Raw genomic sequence first — 18348 nt, 5'->3', positions numbered from 1 at the left:
AGGGAAGTCTGTAACCACAGAGGATAAAATAAAATTATTACCATACAGGTTTATTTTCAGAAGGGAAGTAATTCAGCTCTTTTCTTCTGTAAACTATTTCCTCTCATAATTCAGGAAAAGTAAAACCAATCTCTCTACCCAGAAGAGCAGCAATCCTCTTAGTTACCCCAGTCTCACATTTTCTCCTAAGCTGCAATTTGAATGCAAGTTTTCCAGTGTAGTACAATACCTGTTTGGCAAAGTCCAAATACCATTGCTAAATTTACTGAGTAAAGAAAAGGACTCTGTAGTTTACAGAATTAAATGAAAGAAGGTATTCCTTACTCTAGAATGCAATTTCCAAATTTTAAAAGGTAATTTTGAAAGGCATCTTTCAATGCAAACATCTAATTATGCCAATTACCAGAAAATTTTCAAAAGGATTATAACAGCAAGCATCCTGAACAAGCTGATTTTTCTCATGAGGAAGCTGATGGGAAGCTAAGGGAAATTCATATGCTGTTTTGATAAGGGTTTAACATTAATTTACAACTTCCCATGATAGTAAGTCGTGTTCATGATGTTATATAAGTATTATATCATGCCAGATTTCTTTTAATAAAGTATTGCTACTAGCCAGCTATTCTTAGCAAGGTTTCTGGAATCACAAATGCTGTGCCAGAAGCACAACTCAAAGGATGCTGAGAGGCATTTTAAAGGGGAAAAGAGAAATATGCACCAAACCTGGGTCGATATGATCAAAGTCCTACCACTGACATACAGAACACATCAAATGCACAGTCACAAAATTCAGTGGCTATACCAAGGACTAAAGGACCGGTTACATCATGGGCTACCTCACCACCAGAAAAGTACTGTACTGCTGTGCAGTACAGACATGGCCAGGTGAGCTACCAGTGGAAATGCAGATACGCTTAATAAAACTCAGAAGTCCAAGAAACAATCTGTAGTACTGAGACAGCAAAAATATTATGCAGCTTAATGAAAGGAACTCATCACAATAACAAGAACTGCCAAAAAGTCAAAGCTGAAAAGATTTTGATTCTTTCTTTCGTATGTTTTTAAATTACAGAGTGGAGGAGCCTGTGTGATTTAAGCCTTAGAACTGAGATCTGTTCTACGATGCAGGAGTTTAAGCCAGAGAGGGATTAGTGGAATACAGCAGACAGCAGAGAACAGGGCAGGCGCATGTCTGGAAGCCAAAAGAAGTAAAACAATAGACTACACAAAGTATTAAATCAACCTTAACTTCATAATAGAGATCTAAACAATCTCAACATCTATGACTTGCCTCAATATTACTTACTTCTTCCAACGTCAAATATAAATGTTCTAAGTACTTATTTATCCTTGCAAGCTTTTTTACAACTTCACTAGTAAATTGCTATAGTTCTGCTTAGACTAAACCCTGCTATAAGCAACTATTTTCTATAATTGTTTTTGTTTACATCATTCGGGCATCATAAGGTAAATTAGCAAAAATATGTTTTTACAAAATCGTGTTCAAGTGAACAGAGGATAGCTATATGTATTATACTGCTGGAACTAGCTATCTTGTAAAAAAATGGAAGTATGTATTACATTTGGCTTTCACAGGATTAATACACTTGCTACATAAAAGCTATTCTAAACAGTCACAAGACTCCTTAATGAATTGTGTCTTTGTCATTAAGCTTCAGCAGATTATACTAGAAGGGGTGTTTGCAGTCCTTTCCTAACATGAAAACCTTCAAAGCTAGTGATTTTACCGTCTGAAAACCAACTCAAAGCTAGTACCTTCCTCAGATTTTAAGAAATCTCCCTTAACCTGAAGATTTCAAAAGCAATTAATTCCTTCTCTAAAAGTGCATAGTAAAAATTAGCTGTTCTCTTCCTTCCTTGTGGTGCTACGGCTACCTGTACAGCAGCTAAGGTTTTAAATGGAGTTAGGGCCAACCTTGTCAGCAATATTGTTAATATAGTAAAAAAATAAAACAGCTGGGAAAATAAAGCACATTCGTCTTTAAGACCAGCACAGTCCCTTCCAACTCAAATTATTCCACGACCGTTACATGGCAGTTTAGCATTTTACCTTACAAACCTGACTTTAATAGAAAAGCAAGAAGCAGCCAAGTCAGCATACATATTATAGATCTATTGGAAATAGGAAGTATTCTACACAAAAAAATTGCAAATACTGTGTATGAAAAGTTTTGCTTTCCGAAAGTTCACGGCTCTGAAGAAGTAAGATGGGACCCTAAAACTAAATGTTTTCTATGAGCTTTTAGGAGGTGGTGGTGGCAAAAACAGGTCCTCCTGAATAGATCATGGATAACATCAATAATACACAGTTACCTTTTCTGTATTTTTAAAGCCACAGACAAACCACAGAATATGCAAAGAGCTATAAAATTATTCCAGGCTTGAATAGTGAGACCCAGAAAAAGAGATCAGAAACGCATAACTTTAGTTCAATAAAGTGAAATTGAGAAGAGACTTGACTATAGTAGATATGTAAGCACCTCCCAACAGGGGAAATATATCAGATTTTAAATAATGAAATCTAGCAGAAAAAATGCGTAACAAGAAAAATGGTTGGTCCTTGATGACAGACAAACTCAAACTAGAAGTGTCACCCTTCTTTGTCTTGGAGTTTCAGCGACTACTGGGAAAAGCTGTGCATGTTCTCAGGCTTCTTCTGAAGGCTGTACAGTAGCACAGTCACCATTCAACTACTGAGCTTAGAATTGAGACAACTTAGAAGGATGTCAGACCAGCTAAATGTCTCCATTGACATTAGGCTTTGCAATTCTATGAGCTTTCTTACTTTCCCAAACAACATGCTGTTACTGCCCTCCTGTTTTCAAATTTGATGTACCATCATCCATGCAATCACTAAACCTTTTTTTTCTTTCTCAAGCTTTCTGAAATATTTTCTAATATTTGATGTTCAAAAAAAGTTTTGGTTTTCGAAGGATCTGTCTGTTTCTTTCGAACAAAAAGAAGTATAATATTTGTCGGGTTTGGAAGTAAATAGAAATCCTAGTTACTGACACAGTTCTAGTTCTATCTTTGCAAACAAGAATTCTAAATATATTTTTGTTTTTCCTTGATGTCTTTTTCAGCGCAATTCATTCTATATATGGTTATGGAAAATACCTGAAGATTTTTCTCCCAAACACTGAACTTGTATGCAAATCCTACCACCATCTTCCAGAAAACCAGTACCTGAAGCAGCACCTCTTCTTTTTTTTTTTTTTTTTTGTGTTCAATGCATATTTAAAAGATTTGTTAGTAGCTGTTAAGAGGTTTTATATTCACAAATCCTGTACCTATGAGGTAGACATGAACTATATGATTCATTTGATTCCTTCTACTTCATGGCAGTTACAGAACTGCACACTATGAAGATCTAAAGCCTAGAAGAAAATTCTACTTTTAAGGTTCATTTTTTTTTTTCAAATTGAAAACACTTTAACTCAAATAACAAGAAAACTACTTCATGGTGCTTTAAAGTATGATACCACAAGTAAGTTCTAAAATGTTAATTACATTTTATCACCCAAGTGCTACACCAATACAAAACCAGAACTACCTCTTCTCAGCAAATATGACAAAAGCGTTCTTTTTAGGTATAGCTATTTTCAGAATCAAGTATCAAAGATTAACAATGTTTCAAATCGGAATTCTTCTGAATTCCAACTTGAAACTTCTAGAAACTCATAAGCAGAGCAATTTATTTGAAAAAAGCATATAAGAATTTTTAGAGTAAGTTATGCACATTTATGATACTTCAACAACTACTCTGTTTTTAAAAGGAAATATCTATATTAAAGAAATTTTTCACAGAATCACAGAATATGCTGAGTTGGAAACGACCACAAGGATCATCCAGTCCAACTCCTGGCCCTGCACAGGACCACTTTGCTCTATTTCTCTGCAGAGCTCTGCAATTTAATTTTGAACAAGCAAATACAGGTGAACAACTCCAGGTCAAACCTTGTCTAAAGCTAACAGTAACATAATTAAAGGCATTTAAAGCAATAGTTTTTCCAGACAGAGAATTCTTTCTCCCATCTCAAAGAAAAATGCTCTCAGAAGACACCACTCCTGCCTGGGGATAGGGGTGAAGAGAGGAGACCTAATGCAACAGCATCAGATCGAACCCTTTTCTAGAAGATCTCAACACTTTACAAAGAAAGCTGAAAATGTGCATGAAATCTGTTGCACTAAGTCTGTAGGAAATGTAGACAAAAATATGTAATTACTGTATAATTGTGCAAAGCCCTTAAAATTAGGCTCAAGAAAAAAATCAAAGTAATTTTAGCATCAAATTGTATCCTAGTTCTTCTACTGTTGCTTTGAAACATTTTCAATTTGCGCTTGATAAATCTTCCTGGCAAATTACTTATTTCAGAATTACTAAAATATGTAGCAATGCTTTTATATACATAACTAGTATTTCAAAAGCAAATACTTAAACATTTGAAAACTATGTCAATGTGAAGCCCCTGAAAGAAAAGCTAAACCAATTACACCCTAAGAAAATGCCCAAATCAGCTTAATTTTTAGAAAAATGGTTACACCATTCTGCCTCAAATCAAAGCTAAGAACATTACCAAACAGCCAAAAGGCAGTGTCTGGGTTGGAATTAACTAAAATAATTTTCATTGCCTTTCTAGTAATACTTCTAAGTATCTCAGATTTGCTATCAGTGACTGAGTAAAGACATCAAAAACACCACTGTTTTGCAATTAATACAGATACACTTGGTATCAGGGAGTTTTTTTTCTGTGCTATCTAAATCACTGAGGTGAAAATAACAGTGTTGACAACCAAGACAACCTTCCTATTGCAATGGGGTACTATCACCTTGAATGGTGAATGTTTGTCATAGCCTTTAGCTAACAGCCAGATTAGGGAAATGGGAGGGTTAGCACATAAAAGACATTCCTTTCACAGAGTAAAATATTATGAACCTTCATTAAAGTTACAGATGCCAGTTTAAAAAAACGTGCAAACAGAGGTGTTTCTTTATGACCAGTTAGTAGCAAAGCATTGCTTTTACATGCTGCTGTGCATTTGTGCCACTCAGAAAAGAAAAAAAAGGTAAACTCCCTTAAGCAACCATGAAACAAAAATTGATTCCAAGTTTTAAACTTGTATACTGAAGATACAGGGAGAAAAGCTCACTAAAGAAAAAAGCAGCAGTGCATTTACATTCAAAAACATATTACTAACTTACAACATTTGAGTAATTTATGTACTTTAGGAAAAAAATACTTTTACCTTGTTCTAGAACCTTAAAAAGTACTGAAATTCATATTTTGTCCAGCAAAAAAAGACACTTCTTTTTTGTAGAATAAGAAACAAAGGAATGTCCCACAACATAATTTAACATTGAAATAGTTGCAATGTGAACCGGATAAATGCAAAGCATTTTGCCTAAATTAATTGAAATGTTGTATTCCATTTCAAACAAGTTGAAATACAAAATACACAGTCACAACATTATTTCATATTCCTTACTTCCCTTTCCACCTAAAAACACTTTTGTGTCCTTAAAGCACTATTATTAAATGCAGCCATTATAGATCTAATATTAGATTAGAAAACTGTCACCCAATTTACTTCTCTGGAAATAAAACTACCACTTTGATTAAACTCCCCGCATATAATCAGGGCCACAGAAGGGCAAATCTTACCAGCAAATGTACCTTCCATTGAATCTTAGATTCCTCCTAAAATGCCAGGAGAGCAGGTACTTTCAGTACCATAAAAAGTCTCCGCACTGCACTTGTCCAAACTAACAGTCAGGCAACAGCTGCTCAGTTTAAAGCTACAAACTGTGGCAAAATGCGTAACTGACATGCCTTGTGTAAGCCATGAAGAAGACATGCATTTGGCTGGCTCACTGAAAGGTCAGATTTCCCACCTCCCCAGATAAAAGCTGAAACACTAGGATTCAAATGGAAGGAAGTTTAGAAATTAAGGATGAGCATACATCCCGCTAAGACTAAAAGCATTTGATTTTGACAGCAGAGTTATAAACAAGAGTGATTTTAATTCTGCTGGATTTTTGTCTTTTAATATATTAAGAAATAAGTTACCCTACACTCAGGCTTTTGTACAAGTTATATTTATAACAGTGTTGTTTAAACAGGCCAAAAGTAATAAACTGAATTACTTTTGTTTTAGGAAACTTCATCTGAAGCATTACAAAAAACACAACATGGGTTTCTTTATTAGCAAATGCCCTACCTTTACAGCTATTATGCTCTCTGCACTAACGACTCTAGTAAAAGGCAATAGCATTAGCTTTAATGGGACAAAGGGCTATGACTTAGGCAACCATCCAAAAAAGTTTCTTTGAGAGGCAAAGTAAAGGAAAACCTCCCTGAGGCTTCCAGAAATGTGATTAACCGTAAAGAAATTACAAATAGGGGGAATTAAAAAGAGAGCATAGTCCTCACATTGCATCTACGTTCAGAAAGTAAGTAGACACAAAACGCCTGCCTTCATCTCACAGTCATTATCTGGCTCTGGCATTTTTATCACTTCTTTTCTTCATTCTAACCTTACGCTTGTCTACACACAGTTTACATCACTTTCACAAGCAGCAGGACTACATCACTGAAAAGTTAGTTATGAAATTTGCTAGAGTACACAAGACTGAAAACCAATATGCTGCCACAAGAAAGCTTTCTCCATTTCCCCAGGAAGTCTGAGAGAGAGGTCTGTGCAGAACTGGAATGCGAGCAGTACACTCAGAGACACTCTGTTTATACGGTGAATATATGTCTTGTCTGAAAAATCTCTACTGAAGGAATGACCATGGGACCTGGCCAACACACCATTATTTTTTCATTGACAACACAAGCATATTATTTCTTAATTGGAAGAATGACAATTCAGTGTTGTATCCAACTTCCAGCTGGAAACTAGGACACTTAGATTTTTTAAAAATTCATGTTAAATATGATAATGTAAGGATGCCCATGGAGATGGAATAGAAAAATTTAAAATTAATTTTGTTTATAAATATCAATTTTATTAATGCTATCTCACTACAAATACACAAAATAAACCATCAAATTAAATATTTCTCATCATTATAGGGTCAATACTAAAGTATTTTTCACTAGTCATAAAAGCAAGTATCTGAAAACACAAAGAAAAATATCTGAATGTCTTTGATTCTGCTAAGTAAACTGTAGAGTATTTCTTAGAATTTAACAACAACAAAAAAATGTGTCCGGAGAGAAATAAAACAGCATTATCCTACAAAACTTGACTTTCTCTCCTAGTTTGTTTCCTAAAACCAAAACTTCAAGAGATGACTTTTGAGTCATCTTGATGCTTGAGTCCTTGGGGTTTTTTGCTCATGATTGACATGCTAACATAAACATACAAAAAATTTCCATTCTACACTTTAAAAGTTCCCATGGACACTACTTTTACAAGGTCCATTCAAACAAATGTTCAGACCTTTGAAATAATAAACAATAATAAGCATTTCAGGGATTAACTATCTGCACTCAGAATCCCATTTCTTTTTTTTTCAGAAGAGTAGTCGTCGTAAAAAAAATAACAAATTTGCTTTTAAAACTAACATCATTTTGCACAAACTTCTGCTCTCTCAGTCTTCATCCAGATATTAGCATGTCCTTTATTACCTTCCTCACAACAAACCTCTAACAACACAAACTCATTCTATGTATTTAAGCTGTTCTTTTTCTTTTGTTAGAAGTAACAGCTATAGACTCCCAACAAAAATATTGCTGTAAGCTGAGACTCAGATACACAGGTTAAAGGATCATCAATACCAAAACTATCACACAGTATGAGTGGAACCAAAATCTATATAAAATCATCTGAAACTCAGTTCTGTTTCTTAATGGCTTACCCCTGTACACAGGTTAGGATATCCAGATCCATACAGACATGTACCTTGAGTATGATAGCTATTACATACAAAGGCGGAATTTTACAGATGAAAATATATTACATTTTTTTATTTAGATTACTTACACTGGTTAACTTCGATTTACTGCCTGGTTCAATTATGTCTATCTTGCAGTAATACAGCTTACTGAACCTGGAAAGAAGACTGTAAGGACAAGACAAGCTATGCTGGTAGAATTTGTATCTTTGTCCCTATAATGTATTAAACATGTTGGATTAAAGGAAGTTTTTGTTAAATTAATGTTGTCAAGGATCCTCCTTAAGTCTTTCTCCCACTACCCTTGGTGTGACCAATATGGCTGTAACTGGGCCTGGCCGAAGGGTGACAGGTCCAGGAGACTGACCTCAGTGATCTTTCCCTTCTGTCAATTTGCAGGGACAATCATTGTAGCCAGCTCCAGACGGTCTCACGTGTCCCTAGACTTACAGCTGTCCTCCAAAATCCTTCTCCTCCTTCCTGACATCTCAGTCTTGATCTGTGCTTCCTGCCATGTCACTCTTCTTTCTCTTCCTAACCAGATGACCTGCACTTGTTCCTGCTCTTCCTGACCTACATCCTGGAGGCAACACAGCAGGCATGAAATCCTTCTTTCCTGACTCACACCCTTGCCTCAGGCCACATTATCTACATACAGTCTGACCTATCTCCAGTATTTGATTTCTTCTCCTACAGTGCATTGCCTGGCTCATCTTCTTACCACAGATTCTCAGCCTAAGACACATTTTGTCTTTTCAGGTCTTAATGTCAGCTCATTTGGCTTTATCCCTCATTCTAAATGGTCTTAACCTTTGGGCCCAAACACACACACCAACTAAATCATGCTGGCCTTTCTAAATCTATGTACATCAAGCTTGTTATGACCCATTACTCCGACATATAGCTATCAGACAACTGCCCCAATTTCAGGGATCCTGGAATTTTCCCAATATTGTAACAATACACTTTGTGCAAAGGGTGCAAGAAATAGCAGTGGGAAAAGCCACAGAGACTTGGGCACCTGTTTGCTGTGCAGTCTTGCAGATGGCAAAGTCTGATTACAGATAAAGGGTAATCACTAAATTCTGTGGTATGAATAAAGTAGGTTTGTTTAAGATCAATGCAGTCTGCCTCCACATTCATGACAAATTAGTTTCCTTATGTTCTTGGTCAAAACCTGCTACTGTCTATTTAACAAGTCCTGCCCAGCTTTCTCTGGAAGAGGTAGTCTGATTTATATCACAGAGAGTGGCATCAGACTCATCAATTCTAGAAGATGCTAAAGTCAAAGAATATTGATACAAAATGTTTGCAGTCTGCTCCATCTTCAGACACCTCCTTCTACTTTCCTTCCCTTTATCTTAGACTACGAATTGAATTAAATTGGGGTGGAGGGAGGAGTACAAGTTTCTTTCAAATGATAACTCTATCAAATGTAAAGTACAAACATTTTCACATACTCTATTTCCTTCTTTTTTTCACTTTCTGCATAAAAATGTCAATACCATATGAACTGTGACAATGACTGGCCCTTCAAATATGACTCCAGTGAAAGTTCTGGCCCATTCACAACTATGAGCAAACTTCTGTAACAATCAATTTGTAAGACACAGAACAGGCTGAAAAGCAGTATTTCTTTTCGACAGGAAAAAAAGCTGGCTTCAATCCAAATCCCACTGAAAGACACTCTCAAAACTTTTTACTAACCAAAAACTCTGAGTTACATACAGAGGTACTAAAACAGTGCAGGATAAATGTCTTCAGTGTTCATATGTGAAAATTATGTTCTCTGTAGCAACAAAGATGCTGACAAGGATGTGAATGTCACTGACCAGCTGTGGGAACTCCAGGCATCTGTGGTTCCCGGAGTCCACTCTCAGACTGTCCCTGCGCTACCGGGACCGGAGTCGCAGCCCCTCAGTCGGGAGCCTGACGGCTCTGTGAGCCATCTGAGAGGAGGGATTGCAGGCTCCCTGCTCCAGGCCCAAGACAGGACTCTCCTACACAACAAGCCTACATGAGTTTCTGAAAACTCTCAGTCTCAGATCCATGTGACTGGGGATTCTGGCTTAGGAGGTCTGGTATGTTTGGAAGCCTTCTGTGGAACTAACAACACTGGCTGATCTGCCCACAAAACCATCCTAGCCCTGGGGACTCAGAGCATTTAAGGTCCTTAGCTACCAAGCAAAACCTTAGAAAACTATTCCCTGGAGTTGGACTGCTTGTGACTGCAAGGTTCATTGCTCAGGTCACTAAGTAACCCCTGAAGGACTGAACACAAAGAACTCACTAAGTGCTTGGTGCTAGGGAGACAGAAATCCAGGAGGCTATCCCAGTATTAGGGACTTGCTGTTTGCAGGATCCCTATTTCCAGGGCAGATATTACGTAAAAGCCCTAACTAAAGAGAGTATAAAGTTTTTGAGAAGTCTTCCTTTTTGAGAAGTCTTCCTTTTGAATCATGAAGGCACTCCCCATTAAAGTAATGGGCTCCTCTTTAAATAGACTGGGCAAGAGAGTGCTGAACTTTGTCTCCAAAAATTGCAAACATTTTGAAAGAAAAGTAGTGGAATACTGTCTCATCCAGAAAAGGTTCTCCAAATACAAATTCAACAGCCCTTGAGATCTTTTCAAGACTTGATGATACAGACTGGTTCTAATTAACAAATTTACTTCTGCTTTGGAAGCTTTTTAACAACTGTCTTGAAAATCATTTGAACTGCAGTAATATTTACTCTTCAGTTGACAACTGATTTGGAGTTACAGTGCCTGTCTTCCCAAGAAGTCATTAAATGTGACAGAGCCCTACTTTCATGGAAAGGGCTAAACACCTGCCTGCTGATTGCAGGTAGTGAATTAATTATTTATTTTCACTTTGCTTGCGCACACAGCTTTTACTTTATGTATTAAACTCTCTTCAACTGAATTTTTCAATGAATTTTTGCACTCTTACTCTTCTGATTCTCTTGCCATCCCATTGTAGGGGAGTGAGTGGCAGCACAGTGCTACCTACTAGGGTTAAACAACAGCAACTATTAAAGCACAATAGGATCAATATAGTCCCTTTTCAATGCCTCCAAACTACTGAGTGAAGTGCTCCCATGGCATTCTGTATCCTGTGATAAATCCTCCATTGCATTTGATGACAGAGCTCTTACTGATGTGAATTAAAAATTCTCAGGTTTAGATGAGATTAGCTTATTGAGGTTAAATCCAGCCATGGAGAGGATGCTGGACAGATGAAAATAACCTTCTTATCAATCTGTATGGACAGGACAATTTCTCAAAAGGTACACACCCAGGAATAATGACCACAGCTCTGAATTCAGAATATGGTTGAGTTCCTTGCTAATGTGAATGACTCAGCCACATCCCCAGGTAACACTCCATAAACGTTTTTAGAGAGGACTCTGTCATTTCTCAGCTATAATAGACCACCACAACATAACTAAACAGGAAGCTTCCACACTCAGAAAACTTCAATATCCTAAAGCTGCAGCACATCTCTTCCTCACCAGAGACCAGTAGAGTAAATCATGCCTAGACCACCACAGTAAATCCAAGCTCTACCATGTACACAGGCTATCAGTGGAATCACAAACTGAGTTCAAAATCCTGTCTTTCGTCTTAATGTCTTACATCCTTTGGCTCAGAATCCAACAATATACACCATGTAATACTGTCAGCACAGATATCCCCAAACTAGTGCAAAGTGTGCTAGTACATAGAGTACACAGAGCACACATGTGCACTATTGCTGCTGCTTCCAGTTCCAGAACTCAGTTCCAAAGCACACGCCTTCCGAGCTGTTGCAGGAATGTCCCTGTCCGTTTGTCTAAAGCACTCATGTCCCCAGAACAAATACAAACCAAACAAAATAAAAAGGAAAACCCTAACAAAATAGGACACTATACTGTATATATCTGTCTCTTACAGACAATGAGGGTATATGAAGCTTAGTAGTGTTGCTCAATGTACTACTGAAATTCATTCAGATGCTACAAGTGCCATCTGTACCTGTTATTCTTAGATATTTTACTGCCTCTCTCTGCCCTTTGATTCACCCAGAGAGAAACTAATTGAAACAAGAAAGGGCCACTCTTTGGGATAAAAGACAGCCATATCTGAGGATAAACTATACCTTTATTTGTCTGTAAAAATGAAGTCAGTATCTGCATTAGCTAAGGAACCACGCTGATTTTGCACTTATTTTGTCAAATTCCTGTAAAATTTTGGGCAAGCCATAATATCCACATGCATCATTTCTACCATGGTATGACTGAGATACTATATCCTTTAGTTATGGTTTATCAGATGATGATAAATCTCCAACTGCTTGAGTAACTTATGAAATATTCTAGGCATTAATTAAAAATTAATCAATAATGTAGGTACTATTCTATACAAAACCATCTTTTAAAGCACAGAATTTGTACCAAGAAGGCTTTATTTAACTTCCAAAACTGACTAAACTAAATCACATTAAGGATACTCTTACTACATATGAAGATGATCAGCATGGAAGTTTAGCATGCAACATCCATTTTCCAAAAGGCATTTTCCACGTAGACAATACCCACATTATTTGAAATGATTCAGTACTAGAAAGATGATGGACCCGGGAGAAGACCACCAATACATCAGTAACGAAGTGTACATACTTCACAACACAGTGCTATGCTGACAGGTACTTGTATAATGACAACAGTAATAACCAAGTAGAGCATACACTTCTTTCTCCAGTTCTGAACCAAGCCAGCCCATGAGCAGGAGCACTTGGTAAATGAGAAAAACTACACATAGGAACACGCTAAAAACAATGGCTTGGGCATTAAATTTGGATGCAGGCAGAAAAGATTCCAAGAAAAAAACCTGAAAAGGTGTTTGTTTTGTAATAAGACTCTTTTCAGTTTAACTGCATTTTTACTTTAGTAAACTAAGATAGCTAGTCATTATGACACATCAAGGATTGCAAAGGAAAATATCTGAAAACATGAAAACCTTTTTCATCTGTTAACTTCATATGAGTATATAAACTACAGAATACTATATAGTATTAATAATTCTGCAACTCATTCTATAATTAAAGCAGAGATAAAAAAAATATATCTTCATTACCTTTAAGCATTGTTCTTCCAGTTGAGCCTCCAAAGATATTTAAAAGACCGCTTCTTGCTCCTAACGATGTAGTTGCTTCTAGCAAAGCACCAGTTATATAGTTAGAGAGTGCAGTCCTCTGTAAAGTGGCACGATACTGACAGTAAGCACCTCTTACACATGGTTTTACACAAAAACCATCTCCTTTGCATATACAGTCTGTAACAAATGTTGGGAGCTTTCTCAGAAGATGAGGAATATATTCAAAAATATCTTCTGCTCCTTCCTCTTCTTCTCTCACTGTACTGAAGATCTGTGGAGAATGCAAAAGCATGGACCGTTAGTTCATTTGCTTAGGATAACACATTGAATATAAAACAATTCCAAATGACCACAACTTCTTGCGAAGTTCAATGACCTGCAACATCCACTTATCCAAAACTGGTTTTTGAGGATTTTGTGTTAGGCTCCCAAACAGGATATTTAAGTAAGATGTCATTCTGGCTTTCAATCTATGGTTAAAAGCATTCTAAGGATAACTATTAGACTAAAAAAACCTCACATCAATATACCTCATCAGCATTTAAAATACAGAATATGCAGAAATTTGTTTATAATAGTATTAAATCTATTGTACTTCCAGAAAATCTTAGAGATATCAGTAGCAGAAAAAACAGATCAACTCAGAGCTGGCACTTTTTCTTACTGAGTGGGTGGGGTTTTGCAAACAGAAATGGCTTTAATCCCTCTGAACCCTCTTTCAAAATGTTCCGGTGTCACGTTTATTGCGTTAAGTCCAGCCTACCCACAGGTCCTCTATCTTATATTGGTTTAGTACTCTTTTTCCAATATTTGTGATAACACATTAATGAACTTCAGCCTGTGGCTTAGCAACTAAGTAGTGTTTGCTTATTTAAAAGAGTCTAACGATCAAAGCAAGAATCTGGAAGAAATCTCTTAATTTAGTATACAAGGGGAGACTTGATTCTTTGCATTCTTCTATGTTGACTTATTCATTAACATTAATAATTTGTTTCAGTGATCTGTGCTTCGTAATTACAAAGTGTAAACTACCAAACTAAAAATTAACACAGGGAAAGGTCAGTACAACTGCCACCAAGACAGGTGCTGAGAAAATTTTCATGAGGTTGTTCCCCACCAGTCTTGGATGAAGTCTCAGAAGTAAGCTGATGGCTTCATGACAGTTTTTTTCAATTAATGCCTTGTTTCTTGTTGCCACCCTTTCCCACATACAAACAAAATACAGCTATCCATCAACATGGCAGAAACTGCAGCGAGTCCTACAAAGCAAGTACATGTGTGCTCAGTCAAACGATAAGAAACTGTTTGCACAGTCTGTGCATGCCACATGTCAGAGGCACCCGCACCCTGCCCACAGGACGCACACGTGCCCAGCCACAGATCCAAGGAGGGAAGCGGCTCCCGGTACAGGGATCTCACACCCATCCACTTCTGCCCTGAGACTGGCATTTACCCTGCCACATAAAAGAGGAGGGATCAAAATCCCTGCTCCCATGAGGGATCTGACCCTCCACTAACAGAAGAGGTGAACAGTGCTGTACTTCTTTCATCCGCGTAAACAAATTGCAGAAAATCAAACACAATCCAATATATTAAGTACATATTTGTTGTCTTAGCCTTAATTTTTGTATTAACCATGTTTGGGAGAAACCAGTAAAATTTTATATTATAAGAATTCATTAACTAGTAATGTAATTCAACGATTTGAAAAAGAACCCTGACATATTTGTTAACATAAAAAAAGAAACTTTCACATGTTGACTATGGCTATATATAACGCTAATTCCATTAAAAGAGAGCTTCTGTGATGCACTACACCATGAAATGCTGTGGCATCTTTTTTCCCCTCTCTCTGCAACTTTTCCAAAATTTATTTGATCTGAGGTTTCTAGAAATATTACACCTGCATTTTTATCCTCTTTTCTTTGCTATCTGGCAGTTTTATGGACTTTTAGACTGTCAGTACAGACACATTTCCACCTTAGTTCAGAAAGAAAACGTGCTCTTACAGCATGCCTTACCTGAACAGGATGTGCATAGACCTTTTATTTTGCTAACTGTCTGCAAGTACCTTTTCAAAAGGTGTACTGTGAAATAGTGAACCATTGGACTATGAGCGTGTCATGCACAGCAGACATAATTAGTCTTTCAGCTTGTTTAAAAAAATATTTAGTTAATGAATATAATTTAACTTCTCAAAACTGCAGTTACCATCCAAAATATTTTTAAAATTGGGTTCTGCAACTTATAAAGGCATGTTCTGTTGCCTACACAACTAAAATTTCTTTCAGCTGCCAAAGCAAAGAAACCATTTGTTGACAGAAATAGGCGACAGTGTTTTGCTGGAGAGATTATACATAGAATAATGGTGTTAATCTCTTCTGTGTAAAGTAGACTTCAGGGCACTAGCTGTCTCCAAAGACTCTGCACGTCACATAACATTTTCAAATTTTGTTTTGATGTGTTAAAGTTCTGAGCGTGTTACCTCTGCTGCACACAGATGAGGTTACGAAAAAATGTGAATACTTATCAGCCCCTGTAAAAGAACTGAAACAATCAGAATAGCCACAAATCCCTCAGGTAACTGATAGGGGAAACCACCTTTCAGAGAGATTGCACCAGACAATTGGGGAAACTTAATCTTGCCTGGGAGACAAAGAAGTTTATTCCAAGCCAGGGTTTATAGTTCAGCCTAGCAGACTCCAGATCCTATTGATCCACATCACTACCAAAGAATGACTAATGTAATTAAAAATGAATGTAAACCAAAAAGAGGAAAATGCAGCACTGACAGCTACCCATCAAAAAACAAAGTCTCACTTTTGCCTTACATATCAAATTAAAGATTTCAAAACCATCTGCAGTCTGATGTTGCCAAGTCTCACCTACTGCATATAAAACAGTAATTCAAAAGAAACTCAGGACAGCATCCGAATCTAAAAGTGCTGTGATATTAAACATTCTAGAATGAGCATACAACACTTTTAAAATAAGAACTGAGATGAAACAGGAAACTACATATACTAATAAACCAGTATTTCAATCAAAGTATACTATGGCTTCAAGAGATTTTTACTTTCTTCTATTTTTTAAGGAGATTTTAACGGAAAGTAAAAGGAAAATAAAAATTACCTGCAACATACAATATTTCTGATTTCTACAGGAGAAAAATGTCCTCCAACTCAAAAATGGAAATTAGCATTAAAATAAAGATTAAATTCAGGCAAAATTCCATCCTTGTAGCTTTACAACCAAGTCCATATTTGGAAAATACATGGAAACAAAATAGATTTTTCAGCTCTTAAAAATGTATGCAATAAATCATCAAAACTTTTTGAGGGACTTCTAAAAAGTCCCTCAGTTTTGCTTCAAGTAACTTAAAATGGTATCTGCAAGTTAACTTATTGATAACCTTCAGGCAATAAAACAGTTTTGCTTCAAGTAACTTAAAATGGTATCTGCAAGTTAACTTATTGATAACCTTCAGGCAATAAAACTTTCTTACAGTGACAACAGACATATTTTGCCAGGATACTAAAATTATCTTTAAAAATAACTGTAAGAACAAGGAACTTATGCTAGCCTTGAAACTATTCCTTATTTTTCTCTTGCAATCTTTTTTTCTGTTTAATCATCAAGCAATTGCAAATTGCAATATGTCCTTTTCTCCACGACATTACTATAGGTTTACTGTGTAGAAATGGTGGAAATCTAAACACTGCAGCTATTTATTGCCCAGTTTATGACAGATATTCCGCCAAAATGAAGCTGGAGTTCATGGATGCTGCTGTACTGGAAATATCAGATATAGCAGTTCATAAGAAATAAAAGTGATTTCTTACTTAAACTTACATGTACCTCTTACTGTAGTCTTTTTTTGTTTCTCTTTTCATATTTTTTTCTGCCTCAGGTATTTGGCTTAAAACTTGGAGGCATGTTACCATATTGCCAAACATTTAGCAGCTGCTGTGCTTATGAAACCCAGAAACAGGAATTACGAACAGACAAAAAATGTCCCATTATTAGGAAGCAAGCTTAATTTCTCTCACTTTATTAAAATAACGAAGAATATGTGTACCCAAGAATTTCATTGCAAAGAATGGTCATGAAAAACTATGCTTATTGCTAGTACACTGTAAAAATATGAGAAAATAGGGTGTAATAGAGCTTTAATGCTTCACTGCATCTGTCCAAACTCTCTCTAAACATATCTATAAAGATATCCTGAATGATGAAGATGAAATACTGAAACGTAGCAGGTGTGTGCACGTGCTCAGTTGGTTTGGCATATTTCAGTCTGATTTCCTGGCTGTTCACCTACATAGCATTTCTATGATGGAGGGCTGCTGATAGCAGCCTGCCTTCATTTGCTGCAGACTTTAAAAGCAATTTTAAATGCCTGTAAGCCAGAATGGTATATCAAGTAATAACTCTCAGGACAGCATGTGTTGAAGATCAATTAAATATCTCCTTTGAAAACACAAAGGTTTTACAGAACATACAAGCCTAAACACAATTAACATCACAGGAAATGCTGCTCTTTTCAAATTTGTTCTGCTCCAAGAAAAATTACATTAAAATGCGGAAACTCTGATAGTGATTTTTCATTTTGGCCCTGCAGGTTTTTCAGAAGAAAACCCTTACCAATACTGATCAAATGAAGCTAACAGTGATCTCTTGGAAGTCATGACCAAGGACCATTCCAATTGCTTTTACAGGTATTTATTCTACCATTTAATTCAGATATCTGTAGCATGGAATACAAGGTATGAAAAAACCCCACTTCTGGCAGAAAGAAAGTAGTATGCAAGGTGAACTTGGGTGAATAAGGCATTAGTGCACAGTTGGTTAATACTTCAGTTTTATGTCTTCCAAAATGGTACTCCAGCATAACACTTTGGAGCATTTATTAGTACAAATGTAAAAAAGAGGTGATGCTGATTTTAATTTTCTGAAGTACACTGGATTTTCTCAGCTTTATCTCATTCAGGTTATGACCATACCCACATTGATCAGTTTACAATGTTTCAAGATCATTGCTAAAGTACAAATCTTTAATTCAAGGTCTTTCTAAAATATTAATATCTTGTAACAACTTCTGATTATGTATCAATTATAAGAACTGAAATACATTAAACACTGAATGCTTTTTTCTTTATCCCTAGAATAGTGTATATGTTGTCTTTCTTCTTACTGTATATGTGACATTCTCAAGAGTACATGCCGGAGCCCATATATCAAACAGTTGTGCAGGTTGTTCAAAGCCAAAGGATATTACTGTGTTTGACAA

The 18348-nt window shown here is 36.4% G+C and overlaps 1 protein-coding gene across 4 annotated transcripts in view; it reads right to left on the bottom strand.

Moving 5' to 3' along the window:
* The window catches only part of PLCE1 (phospholipase C epsilon 1), a 149800-nt gene that overhangs the window by 64797 nt on the left and 66655 nt on the right, over positions 1-18348 (bottom strand). For 3 of the 4 annotated variants that reach the window (XM_032115739.1, XM_032115738.1, XM_032115740.1), the window contains exon 3: positions 13038-13329. In XM_032115739.1, the coding sequence (XP_031971630.1) occupies positions 13038-13329 (292 nt within the window). Of the gene's footprint in view, positions 1-5684; positions 5775-13037; positions 13330-18348 lie in introns of those variants that run through there. The other variant, XM_032115742.1, reaches the window with a different exon arrangement.

This window comes from Corvus moneduloides, chromosome 8 (genome assembly GCF_009650955.1).
Source record: "Corvus moneduloides isolate bCorMon1 chromosome 8, bCorMon1.pri, whole genome shotgun sequence".
In the NCBI taxonomy this organism is placed as follows: domain Eukaryota; kingdom Metazoa; phylum Chordata; class Aves; order Passeriformes; family Corvidae; genus Corvus; species Corvus moneduloides.
The sequence above is the reverse complement of the archived record's forward strand: the minus strand, read 5'-3'. Positions and strand labels throughout refer to the sequence as shown.